At 44.6% G+C, this 26,122-nt stretch overlaps 1 protein-coding gene across 1 annotated transcript in view; it reads left to right on the top strand.

The window, feature by feature from the left end:
- The window catches only part of FAM237B (family with sequence similarity 237 member B), a 234,247-nt gene that overhangs the window by 184,569 nt on the left and 23,556 nt on the right, over window positions 1-26,122 (top strand). Inside the window, exon 2 of the mRNA XM_069648366.1 lies at window positions 16,612-17,020. Within this exon, the coding sequence (XP_069504467.1) occupies window positions 16,627-17,020 (394 nt within the window). The 5' untranslated portion in view covers window positions 16,612-16,626. The remainder of the gene's footprint in view (window positions 1-16,611; window positions 17,021-26,122) is intronic.

Genomic DNA, 26,122 nt, shown 5'->3' with positions numbered 1-26,122 from the left:
CTGGTGGTTACAGTATCTAATATGAGGTCATCGGGAGGAGGGGGAAGGAGGGGAGGGGAGGGGAGGGAAGGGAAAGGTGGGCAGGGGTTTGAGGGGGGAGAGAGGTAGGGAAGGAGAGAAAATATTACTATGCATTGAAGAAATTGCATACGCGCATACTGAAGAGCTGACATTTATTACGTTTCAGCAAGCTCCCAAAGTGTAAAACACGTATCGGCCTGAGCAAAAATAAATATACATGCGTGAAAATAAAGTAAAGAATGTTGTCAGTTTGGCACCCTTTAGTGCTAGGCTAGAGTGGGAAACCAATACCAAACACACTGTTTAATACTTGTGTAAGATGCAAGTGGCTGGCATCTCTTCTAACCTCCATGGTTTCTATGTGGCTCTATGCCACTCTGATCTTTATTTGCTGACTTCGGAAGCTGTAATCTGGGTCCAGCCATGGTCATGTTTCTTTTTGCATTGCACTCAGGGGCGGCTCTTCCATAATGGGCGACGGGCGTCAACCCGCTGATCTTTGATGAGCCGCTGCCAAGCCAGCCCAGTAAAAACACTCAGCATTCCCTTAGCTGCAACATACAGATGAGGGCGCGCTCTTGGGCTGGCATCTTGTTTGTATTCTTGTGCTCATTCCCAAGGGGCCATGCAAGGCTGGGACGGTTCACTTCCTCAGCCTTACATGGCCCAGAGAGAATGCAGGCTGAGGAGCTGCAGCTCTGAATGTACGAGGGGGCTCTCCTGCACTTCCCTGCACATGCAGAGCTGTCGGGCATCCTCAAAGTCATGCTCGGCTCCTGCATTCATGTGCAGGAACCAGGACGTGCTCTCCACTTCCTGGTTCCTGTTCATGGTGTGCAGAGCTGGCCCTCAGGGGTCTTGGAGGAGCAGATTCTTGACCGGGCTGCCTGCGGAACAGGTATGGAAGAAAATGTGAATGTGGGCATGGCTGTGTTTATGATGAATGGGTGTATGTTCTGCGGGTGCGTGTGTGAATGAGAAAGTGAATGATGTGTCTGGATCCGTGAGTGTATGTTATAAATGTGTGAAAAATGCACCCTCTTCCCCTGTAAATCCCCCCCTCCCCCAAATCAGGGGCCCACTCACCAGCACAGTGAGCAGCGCTTCCTGTGCTGTTGAGCAAGCCTCTTTTATGGAATGAATAAAAGCAGAGACCAGCTTGTGAGGAGGTCTCTCCTTTGATTAATTAAATCCAAGGCCCACTCACCAGCAAGGTGAGAGCCGCTCACTGTGTTGGTGAGCGTGCCTTTCATTTGAGAATGAATCAGGAGGCCCAATAACCATCACGGTGAGAATGTCTCTGATTTGGGGACTCCCTCTAACCATGCACCCCCAAATGGTTTGGGGATGTGGGGAAAGGGAGCACTTTTTACTGGAAATCAATGTGAAAGCAAACCTGAAATCGTGTTTGCTTTAACAATGATGTCCAGTAAAATAAATGCCATGCCAAAGGCAAAAAGCGTAACCACCGACTGGCTGCAGCAATCCGATCCAGTCTAGCCATTTACAACACGTATCAACATGGTTCAATGTTCTGCCTCTTATATGGTGTTTTTACTGGGCATTTATACTAAAGCACGTATCTTAAGTGTTATTACGTGACTAGACTGGCATTTTGGTTCTGCCAATCTAGCCCTTTCTTACTGTGGCCTATTTTGTTCTGGGGGCCTATGATAAAGCAAACATAAGTGTTATTATGTGTTGGACATGTTTTCTTATTGTTGCATGTCATATTTAATGACACAACCAACAGGAGTATGTTGTTATGTGCAGGTACTGGCACATATTGGCAGAGCCAACTTCGACATGGTTTCTTATAGTATCACTACTGGCATTATGTATGTACAAAGCAAATATTAGTATGTTTATATATGGGAATACTGGCGTGTATGATATGATATTTTATGTGTATCACGCTCATACACAAGTGTTTCAGAGCGCAAAAAGTCAAGGCTGGGGGACAGGGTAGAAAACAGCGATCTTACTAGGCCCAGTGATATTGAGAACGCGCAAGTGCATGGGAGAGGGGGAGGGGAAAAGTGCATGGAAGGGGGAGAGTGGGAAGTGAGGAGCAGAGGAGAACAGATAAATAATAATAAATAAATAGAAATAAACAGATAATGGAGGCACAGCCAGCATGGAAATGTTTCATACTGGAATATATTGTGGGGAAAAGCATCATAAAAAGGCGTTGGGACATGTTCCTGTGCACGGTTGTTGACTTGCATCTATTGGATGTTTTCACACGTTGACCTCCAAAATCGATTGCAAACAGTCTGGCCTTTTTCCAATTTTTCACATTCTGTACAACGCATCATTTCAATCCATTATTCAAAACGTTTTCCTCGGGTGGCGTGGGGGGACGGACCGCCTTGGTTGGTATGAGTGCCACTGTCGCTCACACATTTGAGGCAAATATTTACACCCCTCTAATAAAAAAATTCACCATCCACCGCTGCTTGCGCTTTTTCCCCCCGGATAGTTTCTTTTTTGGTCCAGTGGATATTCTGCTTCTTTTCGGTTGGTATAAGGAGCCGGAAGGCTGGCTGTGGGACCCTGCGCGCTTTCCTTAATACCAAGAAAAGCAGAGGAATTGCGTGTTGTCTATGTCCTTTCATCATCCTAGAAAAATATTCTCATGGATTATAAGGCCAGGGATTATATGCCAATTATGTGGCATGCTTTACTGAAACCCCTTGTTGGTACGCTACATTCTGCCCTGGCTAATAAAATATGCAGCTGCGTATAGGTGTGAGAAGATTGTGTCAATGCGCTGTGACACTGTCCCACCCATAATTGCCCTGGCCCATCCCCACTGTGAACGCCCCACCTACAAGCACTGAACGTGCATGTGTATGTTACAAGCCTGTGATAGCAGTAGGATGCTTTTGTTTGGGCTTTTCTGTCTCATGTCTATGTCCCTGGCAGGGGGGGGACTCGCCTATAGAAACTCTGGAGATTTCCCGGTCGGCCGCTGCAACCTGGTCAGGGGTGGACTGGCCTGTAGAGAACCCTGGAGATTTCCCTGTAGGCCTCTGCATCCTGGACATCTTTTGTGTGATAACCTATTTTATTTCCACATTTTCTCATTGGAAAGGAGTTGGGCTTGTTGAAAATGTGTAATATGGGGCCACTTTGAACATTATTTCCAGGGCCTCTTTTGGTTCCCAGTCCACCACTGGTCTACTTTTCTCCTTCTGCCCGCTCATCAGCCGGTTCTTTTTCATTCACACATTCTCCCACGCCCTACCTAGTGTAAAGGCACCTCTCCTAGGGTTTGCCTCTGTTCTCTGTATCGCCCCCGATGTATGTTATTTCTGATCGAAAGGACATCCCTGTTCATTAATAAATGCAAAGTTCATGTCGTTCCCAGACATGCAGTACTGCATCTGAATGCTGTATATGGCATTACTTTTGTGAATTACACTCTTTATAGACTTCCTGAGTATAAGTGTCTATCTGAATACTTGCTATTGTAGACCTTTGTGTAACACCCTTACAAGCTCACATTCCCTCTTGAGATACGCCTGGCTGCTTAGCTCGCTACCAAAAACTGTGTGGTACAGACTTATACCAAAGGTTGGTTTGGCTTACACCTATACTCCTAGTTCTGTGTAGTTGTGTGTAGTGATCCCAGAGTGTACTGCATACAAACATTGCCTAACACATATATATGAAAATAGATCTTGTATGTTGTATTTGCAAAAGTGCTTTACTCAATAGGCGAAAAGACCAAAGTGTTAATCATCAGTCCTGCAGGGGTCTCCTCTAACTGGGCTTCTGATTGCTGGCCACTGTCACTGGGCTTGTTGCCGATCCCTAGCGGGTGTGGTCAGGAATCTTGGTGTAAAAATATCCTCCACTCTAGATATGGAGAAGCAGATTAATACTATTTGTGGCATAGGGTCTCTTAAATTGAAGCAGGTGCTTCCTTTCATGCCTGAGGATCTTCACGCCCAAGTAGTTGCAGCTTGACTTAATGGGAGCAATGACTACTGCAACTTGCGATCCTGCGTATCTACATCACTGCATTCTGGTTCTTAACAATGCAGTAGTTTGTCTGATCGGGAGTACTCCATAAGTCCATCATGTTACTATGGCCCGCCAGTCTTTGTAGTGGTTCCCTGTATCAGCAGAAATTATGTTTAACACTTTATGTATTATCCCCCGGGCTCTAAATGGGAAAGGCTGCCTGGCCATTCGGGATAAACTACAGCTCTATTGTCCAGGGCGTTTGCTTAGATCCACGGATGTAGCACTACTTACGATACCTAGCTACCGCAAAGAACAAGTGGGAGGCAGAGTGTTTTCCGTCGCCGGCCCCAGACTTTGGAACACCTTGCTGATGGCTTTACGGGGCACCGTGGATTCTGAGCAATTTAAAAATAGGCTAAAAACCCACTTGTTTGTGTAGTTGACATCTCTCTCTTAGTATCTTATTGCATCATGATGCCTTCAGTGATCGTGCTCACTATAAATACATGATTGAATCATTGATTCAAATATCATCATTGTGGAACATTTTTAGTTTGGGCTATAAGGTGACGCTAAAAAGCAGCACCTATAAGCCAAAACAATAACATTATAGTACAGCTATGGAGAAAAGGCATATGAGGAGCAACACAAAGCTTGTATGTGTTGTTTGGCTATTTACCCACCCATTGCCTGGCCATGCCATGTTAATCCCTCATAGCCATTTCGACCCATTTCCTGCCCTTCCCCTCCCAAAACACATCCTCTAGGATCTATTTGAGCTAGGTTTATCAAGCCTCACAATCAAACTTTCAGCTGGAAGCGCCTGCAAGTGTTTTGTAAAAGTAGACTTCTGAAAGTTAATGGCCTAATTGAAGCTTCCTGCAAAGGCGCTACTGATGTAATAAAAATGTCTTAAGCAGGTCTGTCTTCAGCTACTCTTGCATGGCCTGTTAATACCACTGTGGCAGTGCCTGGCAAATGTCTTTCCCATGCCCACACAAAAGCCACAACTGTTGGCATTGCCAATGCTTGTTATTGTAGGAAGGGAGAAGGGTGGTATGTGTGCTACAATGACTGTAAATGACTTGGCCAGTATGGTGGCCAATCTTTATTCTTTGCCAACTGGTACTGCAGTGCCGACTGTGGGCCTCATTTTGGCCAAATGAATTATTTGGCGGCGAAGAGCTGTTACGTTTACACTAATATGTAGACGTCTCCCCGCCGCCGAATTTATGTCATTTGCACTGCAGGGTGCAAATGTAAAGGGCAAAGGGTGGCATTCAAGCCTTTACGCCACCTTTTGCCCTTCACATTTGCTCTGTGCAAATAGAGTAAATGCTCTTTTATAAACGTTTACTTTTGTAAGCATTTACTTTTGTTTGTGAGCGTCGCTTGCCATGCTCGAATGGATCGCCATTGGAATGAAACCCTCCTGGACATGCTCACATCTTTGGGAGGGTTTTATTTCAAGGGGAACACTGCTTGCCATGCGCGTATGGTCAGTGTTTTCATTCCAACGTCTGGGAGGGTTTAATTGTCATTGTTCACCCTCCCTGCTCTGACTGGCTTGGCAGGGAGCGTGTACAATGGATCCCCATGGGGTCAGCCTGTCCTGGATCGCCAGCATCAGCCCTGGCATAAAAATCCATGCCGGTGCAGATGCTGGAGCATTTGTATGACAGAGAGGAAGGAGGTGGCGGAAACGCAAGTTGCGTTCTACATCTTCTATCTGCTATACAAATGTTTGAATATGATCCGTAACGTAAATGAATGGCTTTTACGCCATTCATTTATGCTTCTCGCTCATGGAACATGAGCTCCTGTATGTTTTGAAAGACAAAATACTTAGGGCCCGATTCTCAAGTTGGTGGTAATTTCCGAAAATGTCGTAAAAAGGGCTAACGACATTTTTGGTAATTACACCCTATTCTGAAGGTGGCACAATCTTCCGAAGTCGGAATGATTGCGCTACTTTAGGAATTTTGGTGCCGGTTGCTAGGAAGGGCTGGAAACCGACCTAGCAACCGGCACTCTGCCTTAGCATGGTTATTCTTGTGGCACTTGTCCAATTTCGTAAGCGCTTGAAATTGGCACTGAACTACGGTACACAATTGGTGCCGTTCAGAGGAATGCCACAAGAAGCAGGTGTTTGTTTGTGACAGGTGGGTCTGATATATTTGCTACCATACTTGCCAACATGTGTGACCAAAACGATGTAGGATTTTTCAAGTTTCAAAAATAATACTTTGCATAACAATTACATCACAGGTAAATACAAAACATACATTGTTGGCACCACTGGAGCATTCTAAAATACACAACCCAATCAAACAGCACAGCATGGAAAGATGTTCAAATGTTTAAATTGTATAATTATGAGTGGTAAATTAACACAGAAATAATTTACCTAACTTCACAGAAGGAAATCGCACAGAGCTGGTGGGCAACGTTTGCCACTGCTCTGTAGCAGCAGCCTGGGCAATACATATATATTGCTGCAGTGCAAGATGAATAACTGAACAACATGGAGACTGATAACCGCACCAGTCTGATATGAAGATGATGTGTGATGCAGAAAAATGCTTTAAAAGATGTAAAAATGCAGGCGGCCACAACCGTCACTCCGAATTTGCTGGGCTCCAGGCAGCACATGCTTTTGTTTTGATCTCGGCAGCAGTTTCGTTAAACCACGATTTCCTCGTTATTTAACGAAAGTGCTGCCGAGAATCTTCATCCGCCTGTTTCCAATGGAAACAGGTTGATAACAAGGAAAGCACTGTCGTGCTTTGGATGACGCCCAGGCCCACTTCAGAATAGCAGAGGTGCCTGGGGGTCAAGAAATGGCGCAGTGAATCGTGCTATTTAGCACACTTACTGCGCCATGATGAGAATCAGGCCCTGAGTGGTGTCCTCTATAATGTCGTTGGGTGGGAGAAGTCATGTGGTCCAGAGGGTCTCGTGGACACAGTGGCAGAAGAAGTAGCAGGATGGGACGTGTGTCCAGACATCAGTAGCAAAAGGGGACTGGTCATAGAACATGGCCATATAGCACAGACTAAAGCAAAGTGCAATGCCGGGGATAACCCCTGCCCCTCCCACACGTAGTGCTATAATATACTAGGAGATGTGCAGGCCAAAAAGAACAAATCCAGTTTTAAAGCGCATGCTCTAGGAAGTACCTTGGCAGCTGGCTGGCCAAAAAGTGTCCATCTGAGAATCTGGCAGAAATGGCGAGGACAACATGCCAGACATGATATCAGGTGACCATTATTGCATTCTGGTGCCGGATGCCTACCATCCGCACACACTGATCATCTGCGATCAAAACGCGTAAACTGCTACGATGCCCTACGATGGTTGGCACACTTTGACAGTGGCAATGCAGTTGACAGAGACACCAACGGTGCAAATTAAACTGCGGCAGACAGCCCTTTTTTGTGAACTGCCAAATTCGTAACTGCTGTGCTTAACTCCAAAACAAATAGATAGTAAGTAACCTATGTGCCTGCCACCTGTAGATGGAGCATGGTGCGAGACAGAGGCAGACAGACAGAGAAAGAGAGAATGATAATCGTCATCACTGGAAGCGGGGGCAGAGAGAGGCAATTGCCCACTACTATTTGATGCCTTGCTCCCCCTAATTGTGTTTCTTGTGCCCCTTCCTTTGTGTTTTATCACAGGATGCACTTCTAAAGTCATTTGCTTCTCTGCCTGGTGAGTTACCCTGATTCAGCTCAAAATCACTGCGGCAAAGCAGTAATGCCTGCGGGGTCGACCCCAACACCATCTGTCAATTAGTGGACAATACTCGTCTGCCTTTCCCAGATTTAACCAAATATTTAAAAACCGCAAACAATGGTGGTTTAACAGGGAAATCCAGAGACCATGACCTGAACACCTCCCAAAGCTGAAACAATGGAATGCTAAACCAAACGCCCCACCAAGCTTAGCCCGCAGCTGTTCTCACGAGACAAACCTTGCTTCCATGTAGAAATCAAACATGTTAGAGGCCCCACATCACAGCCACTTCCTCTTAATCGTGCCATCGCACATCAGGGCCAGGCTCTTAGTATCCCAGACCAATAGCGGAATATACAGACCCGCCAACATCCATTCTCAAACATAGCCACCACTGTGCGTGCACTGTACACGCAACAAGATCAAACGGGTACTTGTCATTCAACCGATATATCTCATCCCGTGAAATCGGCTGTAGATTACACCCCTGGTCCTTCACATACACGATAACATTGTCAGCGTACTGGGAGATTAGATCCCTGATTCCACTTAGTGTCAGCCCCCAGTGCATGTGCAGTGACCTCAAGTGGACCGCAATATGTTCCATAACAAGCACAAGCAGGAGGAGGGACAACGGGCACCATTGCCACGTCTCCCGGCCTAATGCAAAGGATACTGAATGCTTTCTGAAAAGACCAATCTGCGTGGTCACCCCAGAATACAAGAGGTTTACGCATTGGATTTAATACGGTGGTAGCTCCGCTTTACCTAACACCGCAAATAAGTAGTCCCAAGCCACCGAATCAAATGCCTTCTCCATGTCTAAAAGTGTTCCAATCGCCTGCACCGAAGGGTCTATCTGAGCCAGCACTGCAAACCGTATTGTCAAATTAAGCGCATTGGAACGCCCCAGGATAAAGCCAGACTGGTTCCAATGCACGAGAAGGGAAAGGAACAGGGGCAGCCTATGTGCCAGAATTTTACCAAATATTTTAGTATCCAGATTAATAAGGGATATGGGCCTATAGGAGGCGCACTCCATTGGGTCCTTGCCCGGTTTCAATATCAAGGTTGTAACGCCCTTGCGCATCGTGGATGGTAGCGACCCCACCTCTAACGCCACCCGCCACACTTGATTAAAATATTCTGCCACTTTAGGGCCAAATTCTTTATAAAACTCTAAGGTAATCCCGTGGGAGCTCAGACCCTTAGTAAATCCTTGATTGTAGACAAAATCTCAACCACTGAAATGGTGGCCCCCAACATTACCCTAGCTGCATCATCCAAACACGCCAGCCTATTTGCCGCAACAAAATACTAGATAGGGTCCCTATCCAACCAACCCATAACCGCAAATAACTCTTGATACAAGTCCCTAAATGTACCAAGGATTGCGTCTGGCTCTGAGACCAGTACACCATCCACCCTTCTGATCACCGGGATATTGGCGTGGCCGCGCTCACCCTTTACCAACATATCCAGATACCTCCTAGGCCTCCCCTCCTCACCATACTTCTGCACCAATTGTGGGGCTGCAAGGACCACACCTCTCGATCCGCCCACTCCTTAAAATGGTCAAGTCCTGCCGAAACACAGCCAGACTGCCACCAAACTGTGAAGCCCCGCCCCCCAGCTGAAGCTCTCTAAGGTAAACCTCCAACACCAAAAGCATCCTCCTGATGGCCTTAAGCACCCCGTTTTCCAATGAAATACAGCGCCCCCACAGAGCCACTTTGAACGTTTCCCATAAAACTCGAACAGAAGCAACTGACTCTTCATTTGTCGCAAAAAAGGACTAAATGACCAACAACACCTCACGTATGAACCAAATCCTGTGCCACAAGAGTCAATGTGCAAACTCATTTTGTGGACCAAGCTCCACGAAGAACTGGGACGAGAGAGAAGGACCCACCAGCACCTTCCTGATAAAGTCCTCCATGAAAGCCTCCATTATCCGTGGAGGCACAGACTTGGGGATCCCCACCACTCTAATGTTCTTCCTGTGGTACCTTGCCTCTAAGTCCTCATTTCTGTCTCTGATGGCTTTAACATCACGTTGAAGGGCCTGTATCGCCTTTGTCGTCTCAGCACTGGTATCGTCAAGGACCCCCACTCTGTTCTCGGCCTTCAATATGCACTCACTCTCCTTATCAATACGCTCCCGCATATGTTCCACCTTATACGCCATACTGTCCATTTGGTATTAATAGAGGAAAACCTGCTTTTCATTGCAGCCAGGACAATACCCAGCTCCAGGGCAGGGGGACCAGCTGTTTTGTTCAAGCCTGGGCCTCTGCAGCCCATCCATGCCCTCTGCTCGAAGCCCAGATCTGACGCCACCACTTTACCTGCCCCCAGAGCCAAACCCTAGGTGTGTGTGAATTGGAGCCGTCCATGCTTCTTGTTACCCTTGGCCATGAAGATGACACCTACCGACAACTGACTAGCATCTGCAACATCAACAGCTGTAGTGGCAGCCCCACCAGAGTGCTCCACAAGGATAGAGGCCTCGACTTCACAGGCCAACCTCCACAATCACCCAGGGGCCAATGGTCGATCCAGTAAGCACTGAAGGTATCAGGATGTATTCAGGGGGTCCCTGCCGCACTACCCACTCTCCACTACAGTACAAACTCGGTATACCCCCTCAGCAGGTTCCCTGAAGCCTCCCTGTGTGCCTTTGCCCGCTCACACACACTTGGGGCCTGCGTCCTTCACAATAGTGTACTTAGTATGCCTCACACTGCCTCCAGGCCAAGGGGCTGCTACTCCCTAGTTGGCTTCCACACCGCAGCCCAACTAGTACCATGGAGCCAGTACATGAGCTGCTCTCTTATCCAATGGTCCAGAAGGAGCTGCTCACCACTTTCTCTCTGCACCCACGGATGCCCTCCAGCCACCTTACTGCATTTTAGCATAATCTGGATCCTCGTGGAGGCTGGAAGGGGAAGGACTCCCCTCCACTCGCAGACCCACTGCTCAGCAGCCACACCTTGAATCTCCTCCCCCTGCCAAGCCTGTTTGCCGCACGTCTGAGCCTCCAGCACGGCAGAGCAACTCAGTAGCACGTCCAGGCCAGCTTGCACTCCTCCTCACCACCGGGCCTTCATCACACAGTGCAGTGTGCCACCTTGTCAGCAGTGTAGCTCCGCTCTACGGGATCGGACAGACCCACAAAGTATAGCGCTGGAATTCCAGGTGACATAAGGCATCCAGCCGAAACCTGATCACATCATGTACCGCAGTAATGGTGGCAGCAGCCTCCCCCTCACAGATACACAAAGTGGAGCTCAGCAGGCTGCGGCCACCTTGGTTGCGAGCTCACAAGCCCCCAAACCCCACATGTAGAGTCAAACTCTGTTGATGATGGACCAGATCCTGCTTGAACAAAAAAGGTGCTGATGAAGACCCAAAGACAGAGATTTGGCAGAGTGAAGCAGGAGGGATTGAATGGTGACTTCAGCTGCATGAAAATGTTAAACGAACAAATGTCATTAGCACACGAGTGGGTGTGATGAACCTACCAGGTTGGTTGGAGAGCAGGCTTAAGCCGGAATTCTGAATAAGCTGTTGGCTTGTCGCACACTCTCCAATGAAGATTTTTAAAGCAATACTGAGATGGTTTTCTGTCATGGAGTTATAGCAACAATTGCTCACCTAACATGGAAGCACTAACTATTCAAAGAAAAATAGAAAGCATTCAAATATTGTAGCATACACTTCTAGAGTTGATGTATATTTCACAGAACTTCATCGTCAAAAAGGAAGCACTTATAAAATACTGGTGCCAACGTTGAAGTTATGAAGTTAGATTTTGTGAGGTTCCAATAGATCTGAGCTTCAAAACTGCAATGTTCAGACAGTTTTTCTGCATCACTGTTCTCATCCGAGGCTGTTGCTGATATCGAAATTGATTAAGCAGTGGTCCCTTTTTATACCTTGAACTGCCCTCAAGGCACCAAACCATTAAGTAGCTCGTCCCACATTTTTCCCACCCATTTCAATGCCTGTTGCTTCATGCCAATATTTGCCAGATGTGTAAAAACAAAACAAAAATGTTTCTTTCTCTTTTTCTCTTCTGGATGTCAGCCATTTGTATATAGTTTCTTCAATTTTCTTTACCTTATGTTGACGACAATCAGGAGAAAATATCCACCACACAAAAGAAGCGCTTACTGTACTTAATAAATAGGAAATTCTCCTTTGTGGTATAATTTACACTCCTCAGTCAACAAGAAAACATAGGTGTCCCTGCTGAAGCTATATTTTCGAGAGGTTTTAAGAGATCTGAAATTCAAAACTGCAATTAGATCGGATTTACGCTGGCTCCCGGTAAAACCAAGAATTGCCTTGAAAACACTAGCCTTGACCCATAAATGCCTGAACAACAATGCCCCACCTTATCTTTCCTCGCGTCTTACACTCCACACCTCTTCCCGGGCCACCAGATCAGCCCAAACTCACAGCCTAACCCTGTCCAGATTTAAACTCCAAAAAGCGGGTGGTGTGAGCTTCCCTGTCCTAGCCTCCAAACTGTGGAACACTATGCCAACCCACATCAGAACTGAACCTTCGTTCTTAACGTTCAAGAACAATGCCAAAGCTTGGCTGTTCACTCAGAACTCATGAGGCTCCCCATGCCAATTTCGCTTCCTATTTGTAATACTTCTCATCTGTGTATATACGCCTCACTGTACCCATATTATAACCTGTAAATGTGTACTCTGTGTATAACGTGTACATTTGTAAATTGACTTTCTATGTATACTGTCACTGTAACATGTATCTAAGATTTAACGCCCAGTTGCCCATGGGCCTGGCTGCGCTTTACAAATAAACTAAACTGTGTCTGCATTATTGATTCCTCCTATTGCTTTTGTGAAGGAATCATGAAGTAAGTCACAGACAACAGATTCAAAGTTCAACCAGAATTGTCTTATTAACTCAAAAATCAGGGTGTATGAAGGCCCAACTTGCCCTAAACTAAGGTGGGATTTCCTTACCGGAATGTATCTAAGGAAATTCTGAGTCAGAAAGTTCAACACAAGAAATGTGTAGGGATGTCAGCAATAAATGAAAAGGCGATTGAAATGAAGTTCTGAGCTTCTTCCGTCTCGTCGCTTGCTTTTCAGCTCCCCTTCTCCAAGTTCAAGAAAAAATCAAACTACTCTTTTTTGATTTACTTCAACAATGTGTCTGGCTTTCACAATTGAGGGTACAGATCGTGCAACCAGGAATTCTAGACTCTTTAGCCCACACAGGTTCTTCTGTATCTGCCCCTGTGTGAATGTTCACACTCACTTGGCTTCTCCTTGTTAGCCTCTTGGCTTTACGTGAAGGATTCTCCCACACTTGGCTTCTGCTTGTCCGCCTCTTGGCTTTGCCACAGTGTGTCACATATTCTTTGCCAGTCTTTGGCCTTGCCACACTTTATTCATGCAGGAAGTTCACTTTACAGTGGTTTTATTTCTTCCCCACCTTTCTGCCATGCTCTTTATGCTCTTTCACACTTGATCTCTTATTTCATACATTGCGTTCAAACGAGCAATTTTACATTCATCTGTCATCAGGTCGTAGCACTGCCCATAAAGTGTTCATTCAGTTTGGTATTTAATATTAGTGATCATTCACTTTTGCCGCTTCACTTTCTCCAACCCCATTACTTTCCATCATCTCCGCCTGCTGGCTTTCCTTCATCTGCGAGGGCCACTTGCATTTCGAATGCTCTTCTGTTCCCACCAGCAGCTCCGCTTCTCTGCCGTGGATGCTGGTGGCTACTTTGTTTCCTTTTCTTTGCCCGCAGCTGCAGCTGCGTATCTCTGACCACGTAGGCTCCCACACCTATGGATTTCTTACAGCATGTGTGGTCCTGGGCACCAAAGTTCTTTGGGGTCATCTGCCATCATCCTGGCCCTCCTGTAGGACCCACCATGGCTGCCTCCTCACACAAAGGATCCCCTGCTGGTCTCCTTGCTGCCGGTCTCCCTCCATATACACCTGCAACCACTTGGCAGGTTGCAGGTGTGAGTTCCCAATTGAAATTGCCTGACTGCCATTATAGTAGAACTTGGGACATGCCTGACCTTTCAAATACTCTGCAGGCCTCTTCCTCGTCTCAGTACTAGAGTGGTGAAATAATGTACTAGTGTTCGCTACTCCTAGTCACCTCTTCCTCGTACCGGGGAGGGTTGGGTTGGTTCTCATAAGGGAAAGGGGGATACCATGTTTCACCTGTGGATATCCTCTTCCCAATCCCCAGGGACCATCCACCCAGGTGACCCCCCCTTGCTTCTCCACCCACAGGGTCAGCTTCCAATAGCGATGGCCTTTCCCTGGCCACATGAGAAGAGGTTCCAGCGGGAGTAGGAGTGAGGATACCCTCGGGTTTCTCACTCTGTTCATGATGTGAGAGGGGGAAAAACAGTGTTCACCTTTTTTATCACTCCTCAGACAGCAAGAAAAAAACAGGTGTCGCTGCTGAATCTGTATTTCTGTGAGATTTGTAAAGCTCTGAATTTCAAATCTGCATTCAATGCATCACTGGGTCTGCATCATTGATTCAACCTATGACTGTTCATGATCTGAGGGGGGAAATCAGTGTATTCCTTTCTATCCCTTAAATGACCCTCAAGGCACCACCAATTAAGTAGCTCCTCCCACATTGTTCCCGCTCTTTTCTGAGCTTGCCCAATGAAGATGTTCAAAGCAATACTGAGATGTTTTCTGTCGAGGAATTGCTGCACAAATTGCTCACCTAACCTGGAAGCACTTACTAATCAAAGAAAAATGGAATTAACTGCTGTTAGGTGAACAAATGCTTTTCAAATGTAATCCTCCCCTAAATATTGCATACACTTCCAGAGTGGTTGTATATTTCTAGAACTTCAACCTCAAAAGGGATACACTTAAAAATAATATAAACCGCAGGTGCCAACTGTAAAGCTGTATTTCTCTGAGGTTCCACTAGATCTGAACTTCAAAACTGCAATTTTCAACCAATAGGTCTGCATCACTGATCTCACCTGTGCCTGTTTCTGATAGAGGAATTTGAGGAAGCTGTGTTCCCTTGTTATCCATTGAGTGGCCCCTCAGGGCACCAAACCATTAAGTAGCTCCTCCCACATTTTTCCTGCTCTTTTCTGAGCATGTCCAATGTACATTTTGAAAGCAATACTGAGATGATTTTCTGTCATGGAGTTATGGCAACAATTGCTCACCTAACATGGAAGCACTTACTAATCAAAGAAAAATAGATAGAACTCCTGCTCTGTAAACACCTGCTGCTCAAATGCAATACTTCCCTAAATATTGTAGCATACACTTCCAGAGTTGCTGGATATTTCACAGAACTTCAAACTCAAAAGTGAAGCACATACAAATATATAAAACGCAGGTGCCAACCATGAGGCTTTATTTCTGTGAGTGATTGTGCCCTGAGTGGCAGGCTCACAGGTGCTTGGACCTCATGCCATTACCTCTGGCTAGTGGGATATAACCAGCTGATAGAGCCCACCACTGAGAGCTTTACAATCATAAAGTAATACAGGGCCCTCTGTGATTTTGTCTTATCCTCCAAACAAGATGTCCTTTATACAGTCAAATGTTTCACTAGAATCTTGAGCACGCCTCATTTCACCACATTTCTTCGTGGCACATGCTTATTAGCAAGTGGTACGAGGGAGCTAGCCCTCCAAAGCGTGAGTGGATTCGCCAATATATGCCTGCAGTTGATGGCTGTTGCGCCACTGCCTCATTCCTCCTGGGCTCGAAATTAAGATTGAATAAATAGGGGCTAAAATCATCTCCTGGCGAACCAGCATCAACCAGTGGCCAGGAGCTGCCACAGGGGACTGAGAATCTAGTACATAGCGTTTCACAAATCTAACTTCCACAGAAGATGGAAACATATCATTAATTTGATTATTTATGACCCCTTATGCTTCAATGTCATACGTGTCCTAATGTGTATTTATAGAGTTTCATGAGGTGACCTTGGTAGCCAAGAGTAGCTCCCGGTAGCTCTTGGCATCAAGCTAACTAAACTCTTTTAGGCTGCAAGTTGGAGCTAAATAGCTCCCAGCTCCCCTCAAGTTCCAACCGAGCTCCTCTGTGTGCCCCTTCTCATTTACTCTGCTATTGCTGCCGACCTCCCACCCTCTACCCAGACTACCTGTCAAGCCATTCCATTCATGCCGCCAGAGTGCCTTCATCCTACATGCCATCTCCACCTGCCATAAGGACTTGCTTCCGGGCACTTTGCTCTATTTCGTCATGACCATCTTTGAACAGCCACATCTTCCCCTAAATGTAAGGGTTCTCCATTACACGTGCCCTTTCTTAAAAGGTAACACCTTTTGGGATTACCCGGAACGAATGCCCTAGTGCTAATGGTGTTAAACCACTTGTTCGGGAGTCGGATTAGATGGTAACAATCTAAAGCCCTTGCTGCTCTCCCCATTACCTAGGCTCATGCTTGCAGGTTATTACTGCCCAGGTCCACCCCCGAGAGTGGGACTTTAGGTGACAATCAAGCTTGGAAGGCCCCTTAACGATTTCCCACTGCTTACAACAGTCCTGCTCCTGACAAAACAGCCCTTTAAACGGGATCTCTCCTACCATTGTGGCAGAAAATAACATTTTGTGACAATGGAGTAATAGTTTGTGCAATAGTAGCTTTTGTGTTTTGCCCGTTTGGCTTTAAAAGTGAATGTATGTTGTATATCTTTAGTTGCAGAAAAAGTCCCAGTTACAACTTAAACTCAGCTACACAGTAGAAATGACACTAGTTCTCAATGGAAATTACTGAATGGCAAACAGTGCATTCAGATGCGACAGTGATTGTACAATCTTTTAATTGTCATCTTTTATATGTTTCAGGTTTGTTTTAAGAGAATGGAACCTGTAGGCTGCAGGTGGCACCTCCAGCTGCTCTGCCTTCTGATGGTGGCCTTGGTCTGCGCCCGCTCTGGGTACCAGAAGGAAGCGCATGGGAACCCAAACTCAGGCAGCCTTAGTGAGATTGATAACGAGTGCTGGGAGACCTCCTCTCGGAAGCTGGTGGAAATGAAGAAACTCAGAGTAGCAGACACTGTTGTCGGACTCTGGGACTTCATGATCTACCTGAAAGAGTCAAGCAACCCCAAACACAACGCCCTCTTTGATGGACTAGCTCAGCATTTCTGGGATATATATGTGGACTGTGTGCTCTCAAGATCGCATGGACTGGGTAGAAGACAATTGATGCCTCCTAAATATTCCTTTACATACTTGCCCAAAGCATCATCAGGTAAAACATCAAAAGTGCAGTATGCTTCATCTAGGTAACCATGAATTAACACGTTTAATGGTTTTATTTAGCTGTTTTGTTTTGTATTGGTCTCATTTTGCCTCTCAACCACTTTAGCACACATGGCTGTTCTTGTTTCCATGTAAAATATGCTATATTTTCTCTGTCTTTCAGTTTTACTCTGGATACATGTATCAGTCACTATCTGGCTCTTCTAGAGGTAGCCTCAAAGTGACTCCAATACTTCAATAGGTTATCACTCTGTGCATGTAGAAATATGTGTTTAGCTGAAAATGGCAACTAGTTTTATAGCGCTGTTTAGCTTCAATCAGTGAAAGCTGCTACAGACCCCATTAGAGACATTTTGGTAAGAATTCTGACTGTGTTGACTACATTTCTTTATATGTCATGCAGCAAACATTGTAGAAAGACAGTCTGAATACTCTTTTGACCTAGGGATTTTATTTTTATAAATAATACGGATTGGAGCAAAATACGCAATGGAGCAAAACCTGTTTGCTCCATTCCGTATTATCTGAGCAGAAAACAGGTGCTAAATTAATTTCATAATTCCCCATCAGATCCACTGTGAAGTAGATTGGGTCCTCAAATTACCAGCCTGGCTTACGGCATCCCCCCTCGATGAGCAGACCACATCAGCCGCTGCACTATCCATAGCAACTGCAGTCCTGACTACGTGGACATGATGAACAACTAAATCCATCTCGTAGGGAGTGAACTGAGTCTCCTTGCTCAAGAATGGGAATATATGATCGAGGAGTAAAGCAGCGATATTTGCGAATACTCTCTCCTCCTCACTGGGGGGAAAACGGAACAGTGAATACTCCCATATCCACAGATCACTGCTACAGAGAGGCCCTATGGCAGGCCCTCTCGAATCTGTTGAATAATAGAACCATCATCCTGGTTCCTTTAGAGGAGGGGAGCAAAGACTTTAATTCCCACACTATATTTCAAGATATTTGAAGATAGAGAAACTCTGAAAATGTATTTCCATTATCTGCCCACCAGAATTCCTGGTATCCCTTAAATTAAAGGGTGCGCATGATCATGTTATGATTAGCCCAAATCGTACATATTGCTCTGGATAAATGTACAATGATGTCATTAGCAACATAAATTACGCACCATCTGGCGACAAGACAGCTACTTGAAGGTGGTGACACCAGTTTTCATACTTGATCAACTGGCTTCTGCATCACTTATGAAACTCTTGGAGAGATGCGTATAGGCCTGTGTCTTTGTTCCATACATAATAAATCATCAGATGTTTTTCACTGAGAAATTACTAGACCTTTGTTTTATAAGGGTGGCTCAGTTATGGATGGACAATGGAAGAGGTTTTCTCCCTCAGATACTGAAGTTGAGATAAAGACTCTAAGATCTTCTGCTTCATCATCAGGCACCATCAGGGCATATCTGAGGGCCCAGAGGCTGCAAGGTCCCTGTCCCCTCTGATTGCTTCCATATGAAACCTCTGGTAGCTCACACGATATATGATTGGATTGGGATCCAGCATCCTTCATCCTGGATGCTCGTACTTACTATGAGTTGGACTTCATCTGTTGCTCACCAATGAGCACCCCAACACCTACCCCCACAGCCTCCTCCCTTCTGTACTTGCACTTGCAAGTTCTGAATACTCACAAGTCATAGTGGGTTCGTCCTCTCCCCCCCACTATATTTTATATTTATTTTAATGTGTCTCATCCCCATGTCTCCTCCCTGATGCCCTTTGGGTGCTTTGAAACAGAATTTACTTGCTGTATTAGCGCCTAACAAGCAAACAATAAATAAATAAATACATCAGTAGCCTATTATCATTGAGCACCCTAACAAGGCAGATGTTGTGTTGGTCCATAAAAGGTTGTCTGTTCAGCATTGTTTGAGTCTTGCAGTGTGCACAGGCAAGACTCTCCATCCCTAGACTTGCAATTCTCCTGTTCTACTTGACTTCCTACTGAGGGCTTACATAAGGGCTTTGTTTTAGCGACCTTGATAACTTAGAGGGCTGCCAATAAGTCTGGTAGACATTACTAGGGAGATCAGATAATGCTAGATCCTCTAGTCTCAAGATTACTGAACATGTTATTTCTTCCAAATCCCACCAGGAAAACTTGTCTTCCCCCAGGGGAGACATGTTTATGGTGGCCTTCATGTCAGTTCACAGGCTATGAGTTCTTGGGGCTTGTCACCACCTAAATGAATGTTTTCCTCCAATGTATTAGTGTTGAGATTCATACTGAGTTGTAGCCATATAATGTGCTCTTCCTGCAATCTAGATGTAGAATGTGTATAATTCTCTGCTCTTCCTGGTCACAAAAAGAGCAGTCTTGCTGTACTACCTAGTGGCCCAATGCATTTTGTAAATTGGATAACCTTTGTGTGATGTTCATGCAGAGCGGTAAGGCACAAAGCATCTGGGCTCAAGGGGAAATTGTAATAGCCTATAATGTAGCAGAGATTGAGACTCCTCCCTTCATACAGGGTAGGTGTTTCAGGTTTGTTGCACTTCATGGGTAGAAGCCCTGTTGGCTCCTTTGGCAGATATATGTTGTGTTGCACCTTATGCCAGTCCTCACACCTTCAGCTCCCACTATTAGGTTAGTGTGGGTTTGACAAGGGTTTGTCTTTTGAGAATGACAGTTTCACATTTTTCTCAGGTTTTTTGTCTCAGGTTAACTGTATAAATTGATACAGTGTTTTCAAATGAGAACACTGGGAGTGCAGAGTATTTTTTCAGTGTAGTATTTCATTGTTGGTTGTACGCTTTTGAGGATGGTTATGACTTCCATAATTCCACTTTTGTGAAGACTGTGATGAAGGAAAGAGACATAGAGGTAATAACCTAATTGTAGATGGTATCAGTTTGATTACTTCCTAGTATTCTTCATTACACCTAGTCCTGCTATTCTTCATCCATTGCAGCTTATGTTCCAGAGAACAAACGGGCACTGTTGCTGCACAGTTTCGCAGTGCTTGGAATGCACCGGGAAATATAGGAGGAAGAGACAAGAGAGAGCAGAGCAACAAACTACAAAATATTATCAAACAAGAGTGATTTTAACCTCATCAAAATTGTAGGAGATTAGAGATTTCCATAATTTCAAGGGGGGACTGTCCCAAAGTCTGGCACTGTTAACCATACAAAACCTACAAAAGGCTGTTTCTGAGAAAACTAGAGAGCGGAAGTGAGAGACAAAGAGAAGATAAAAAATGTCTGTCTCATGTAAAAGGGGGCAGTGCTGTAGAGGGTCTTATGAATCATAGTTAACATATTTAATTTAATTCTAGTGTGGATAACAAGCCAGTGAAGCCTCCTTAGAACAGGAGTCATATGCTTCTCCCTGAGGGTGTTTGTAACAATAAAAGCAGCTGCATTTTGCAGGATTTTCAGTCGCTGGATAGACTATTTGGTGGATCCTGCATATAAGCAGTCGGAGTAACCTCGCTTTTAACCAATTATGGCCCTAGCCGGGGTCCGACAACAAAGGTCATAGATATCTAAGGACCATAAAATGAAACTGTGTGGAACTGATTGTGGTACTAATTTGTGGAGCCATACACAACGTTGAGTCCAGAATCATACCGGGGGAGTTCACTCTGTTCAATGTTTGGATGGAATAGTTGGACATAGAACTATCCCTTAGCAGGTTACTCTCTCTACAACATACGTGGGACGTGTGGTCATCACTATTTCGGATTTTGGTTTTAGCTTGGTGAAAGCTCACCCAATTGAAAGACATCTAGTTGGAAATGTTCCAAAAAGTAGACTTGATAAAAGCTAAATTGTCCTCAAGATGACACTTCAGTTTAAAGATGATCTCAGTATCGTTGGCATCATTCTAGAAGAAAACTCCTGAGTCAGCTAGAAGGTAATGCAGAGATTTTACATAGATATTGAAAAGCATAGGCGAGATGCAGGACACTTGCGGCACACCACAAATCAAGACCTCCGGAATGGATGTTAATATTTAATCTTGAAAAATGGAACCATGCAACTGTTGCATCAGAAACTGCATCAGTCTCCCTCAGATGGCGCAATAATACAGTGTGGGCAAGGTTATCAAAGGGTGGCAAAAAGATCCAAAAGCTTTAACATGCCTCTGTGGTCTTTGTCAGAGATTTTAGGGAGCACATCTTTGACATCCAATAGTGCCATATCAGTATTTCAAAAGGGTTGAAAACTAGATTGTGTATCTCCCAGGAGCTGCTTAGGATCCAGGTGGTCCTAAACTTTGAGTTTGATTACTTTATCGTCAAAAGAAAAGGGACTGTGGAGACGGCCCCACAGTTGAAAAGATTTTCGCAGTCCATATAAAGGCTTCCTGTGACCCAGGGTTGTTGGTTTAGGCAGGCAGAAATGGAGGAAGATCAGAAAAAAGTATTAATAATATGGAAGACTATGGGCAACAAAATATTTGCATATTCCTTAATGCTCTGAGAACATGAAGGGTCGGCAGGATCATTTGTCATATTTAGGCCCCGTATAATAGGCTTTAGTTCTAGAACAAAAATATCCTTAACAACTAGTAGATCGGAACAAGACTCTGAACTAGTAACCAGAAGCTCAGAGTGAGAAGTAACCTTCAAGGTGCAAAGTGGAATCCATGATACGTGATCATATATTACTAATTTAAATATCAAAAAATAGTTTGCATCTGATTACACCATTAATCTGAAAAATAGTTGTTGTTAGCCCTAGAAGCAAGGCTTTTATGTTAATCTAAGGACTTAAAAAGAAATTTAGTAGCGTTAGCTGTTTGGTGGATTTTCCCTGATCGATATGTCCTCTTCGCCTCGACTACGGACATTTTATATTTGCCTCATGGACACTTTAGGCTGAGGCAATAAGCCTGATTGGGATTCCTCCTCTATCTGTGTTCAGTTCTTCTAAAATCACGCTTTATTGAGGTAAGTTCATCATTGATCCAGTAATTGCCAAAATACATGTTTGGCTTTAATGTTTTTTAGGCCCCAAACCATCAATATTTTGGCCAAGGACAGCATTGTAAGGATTGTGAAGAGCAAGTAATGAGAGTCGGACACAAGAGGTTCGTAGATTTGGTCAAAGACTTTTCTAAGGCCTCTCTGTCCCTGCTCTAGAGGTGTTTCCATACTGTAAAGACTGGAGGGAGGTTTCTGGACACTTGCCCTCTATATGGCAGTGTGGAAGCACAGAGCACCACAGCCAACATTCTCTATATAGTAGCTATGGACGAGCAATCAAGGCTTAAGCTCTCAGGAGGTGATGCAGGCTGGTTCTTAAGTACAGTGTAGTCACCAAGCCCCCACAAAGGAATGTCCACACACTGTTAGTGATAACACAGTCCTTTATATAAATAAGGTTCAGAATATAATCACAATCAATAACACACTTTCTACTCTGGCAATTCTAATATGGTAGATATGTACAATGTCTATGTGGTACCACATTTAACTCTTGACTCCTTTAAAATGCACCAACTGCTGACAGTTCAAATGGCACACAAATCAAATATTAAAGTCCCACGTGGACTCCTGTGCAGAAAACGACACAGAACACATATGATAAGGGAGTACAGGACAAGGATATGGAGGCCCTGTCCCTCCAATGCATTTCCAGCATCACACCTAGCAAAACTAAGGATCTGTCAGTCGTCAGAATTTCCAAAATAAAGCATTCTGTGACCAACGTACTATTCTGGCCCTCATATTCTAATAAAACAACTCTAAACTGAAAAGGAATAACATCTTTGGCCTTTAGTGGTGAATAAATATTCAAAAAGGAAGTGCGTAACTCTAACACAAAAATTCAAAAAGGATAGACCTCCTGGTTCCAGCTGGTGGTTCCCTTCTCCTTGATTTCTCTTCTTCCTTATTTGTCTTTAGGAATTTCAGTTCCTTGAATCTTTCTTGTTCAATAGCACAACAAAATAACTTGGTTTCAATCTTCATCTTATTAGGACACCTGGTGTACTCTCCTGCCTGGCTTCTCTTGTGATCCCCGCTGGGCTTCTTGGTCGCGTCTCTGGCTCCGGCATCGTGGAGGCTTACCTGTAACACCTCCAAACACCAAGAAGTCTTCCGTTGGCTTCTGGCATCCCTTCAATGTGTTCTTGCTTCTGGGCAGCTCTCCACCCACACGAGCCGGTTGGCTCCATGGAGCCCTCTCTCGTCTCACGGTCCCTCGATCAATCTTCAGAGGGACAGCCTTCTATCACCGGTAGTGCACTGCAGTCAGCTGTTGCCTTTGTTTAAATCTCCTTGCTGCAGGTGAATGTTCACAACTACTAGAACGATGCTTGTGCTTGTGGCCTTCATTGTTCCACATTTTATTTATTTACATTTTTATTTATTTATTTTGCATTTTGTGATCATTGCTCAACTCATCTTCCTCGTCTCTGTATTTTGCTGTTCATGGGAATGGAAGTCCATTCCTGATGATTTGTATATATTTGTATATAGAGTCCAGATCAATGTCTTCAGTAAGTGAAAAAGTAAGTCAATTCTGGATGATTTGTTGGTAGAGTCTGAAAAGAGGTTTTTTTGAGTTTTAAAAGGCAGACTAGATAGTGATGGTTTGCTTTCAGATTTTATAGAGAAGTTTTCAGTACTCTTCCTAGGTGGACAAGTGGAAACATGACAATATGCCATGAAGGCACTGGGCATGGACAGAGTATTTTCTGAGTAATAAGGGAGATACCATGTCTCATCTAATGATGCTGTGACACTTTCCCAGAGGTGGTTTCCCCCATGTGATCTTGCCTCAAATTTCTACTGCCAGTGTCAGGTTCAGGTAGTGGCTTTCGTCCCCTGGCCACACGGGGAGAGGTCACTGCCGGGAAGGGAGTGTTGACACCATTGGATTCATCACATACTCTTCCCCCAATGCTGCTGGTTCTCTCACCACGTATTGCAAAGCAGGAAAGGAAGTCCACATTTCCCTGTTCTCTTCCTTTTCTGTGTTCTACCATGAAACAATAGGGCTGCATGTCTAAGAACCAGCACATAACTTGTGCATTGGTGTCCTTGCGAGGCTCATCAATGGTAATGGAGAGTGATCTGTGACCAAGGTAAACTTTCTGCCAGTGAGGTAGTACTTGAGGTACTCCCTACTTTATAGATAAGGCCTTCAATTTAGTAGTGGCATAGTTCTTTTCTCATGGGTGTAGTTTCTTACTGATGAACAAAATGGGGTGTTCTATGCCATTGTGAACTTGTGAAAGGACAGCCCCAACCTGACATGTGAAGCATCTGTCTGTAAAATAAACTCTTTGTTAAAGTCTGCCAGCTTCAACACTGGTTCATTGCACAGAAAATTTTAAGTTTGTCAAAACATAACTGGTTTTCATCTCTCCACTTTATCCTTTGGGGTTCTACATTCTTAAGTTTATCAGTGAGACACGATGTGATGGAAGAATAACTGGGGATAAAGCATCTTTAATGTCCCACTAAACATCAAAAGACTCTTATATCTTTCTTGGTTCTGGGCACTGGCGTTTCCTGGACAGCTTTTAACTTCTCACTATGAGGTTGAATCAGCCCATTACAAAAAATAAATCCAATATACCTGACAGCTGATTTTGCCAAATGGCACTTTTGTGGATTTGCTGTGAGTCTGGCTTTCCTCAAAGCACTGGTAACTAGGTATAGGTGGTGTAGGTGTTCTTCCGATGTCCTACTATGGATGATTTTATCATCAATGTAAGCCCCACAGAATGAGCAGTAAGGCCGCAGGACCTGGTCCATTAACCTCTGAACTGTTGCAGGGGCCCTGTGCAGTCCAAAAGGTAATACTTTCCACTAAAATAGTCAAATGGAGGTGAAAAAAGCTGTCTTCTCCTTGTCATCTGGATTAGCAGGGACTTGCCATTATCCCTTTGTGAGATCGATTAGGATCCGTCTTCCTCTCCATGATTGATCAATTAGATCATCTATACTTGGCATAGTGTAACTGTTTAACTGGGGAAACTGCGTTCACCCTCCTGAAGTCAATAAAAAACCTCCACAATTAATCTGGCTTGGCAACAAGTACTATCAGAGAGGACCAAGGGCTCTGATATGGCTCAATGATGTCAGATATTAGCATATTCGCCACCTCTTCTATGACTATTCCTTTCCTGGCCCCTCGGATCCGATAAGATTTTAAAAGGACCACTTTCCCTGGGGGTGTTTGGATATAATGAAAAATCTCTTTCACTATTCCTGGATCAGATCTAAAGACATCAGGAAATTGTTCTAGCAATTCCAACAGATCGTCTCTCTGATTTTGGGATAGACGGGAAGGAATCAGGTTGTTTTTATCTGATTCATCAGTCGATAAATTAGTCAATACTACTGTAGTGTGCTCACAGCGCCCTCTCTCCACATCTTGAGAAGTTTTACGTGATCGATATGGGTCTTCGGGTTGGGAAACTCGATAGTCATGTGGCCCTGTCTGCTCTATCACCTCATAAGGACCGTGCCATTTGGGAACCATCTTATTCTCAGAAGATGGAAGGAGTACGAGAACCTTTTGTCCAATGGAAAAGGACTTAAGCAATGCTTTCTTATCATGGTAGGTCTTTTGACTTTCTTAGGCCTTGACCATATGAGCATGAACTGTAGCTCTGACAGTAGCCATATTTTACTTTAACATTTGGGCGGTTTAGGAAAGAGGCAAGGTTGTTTTCTCTCATTCTTCCCAGGTCTCCCGCAACATGCCAAGAGTATCTCATGGCTCTCTGTTATGTAAGAACTTGAATCGGCAAAATCGTATCAAGGATTGTGGTGTTTTCTGGACAGCAAAAAGGGTACACGGTGTCATGATATCCTAGTTTCTGCCGTCTACCTCAACTAACTTATTTAGGACATGTTTCAGAGTCTTATTAAATCGTTCCACTAACCCATCAGTTTGTGGATGATAAATGGAAGTCCTAAGACTTTTTATATGCAGGATTTCTTTTACCTTTGCCATGAGTAGACTCATGAAATTAGTTCCCTGGTCTGTTAGATCTCCTTCGGGAACCTGACTTGTGAATAAAATGGAATCAAATGTTTGAGGATTTGTTGGTTCATATTATTGCGTAATGGTAATGCTTCAGGATATTGTGTTGTATT

This window comes from Ambystoma mexicanum, chromosome 2q, assembly GCF_040938575.1.
Source record: "Ambystoma mexicanum isolate Mex_15411 chromosome 2q, UKY_AmexF1_1, whole genome shotgun sequence".
NCBI lineage: Eukaryota > Metazoa > Chordata > Amphibia > Caudata > Ambystomatidae > Ambystoma > Ambystoma mexicanum.
Note: the sequence above shows the minus strand (reverse complement) of the source record. Positions and strands in the feature narration are given on the sequence as shown.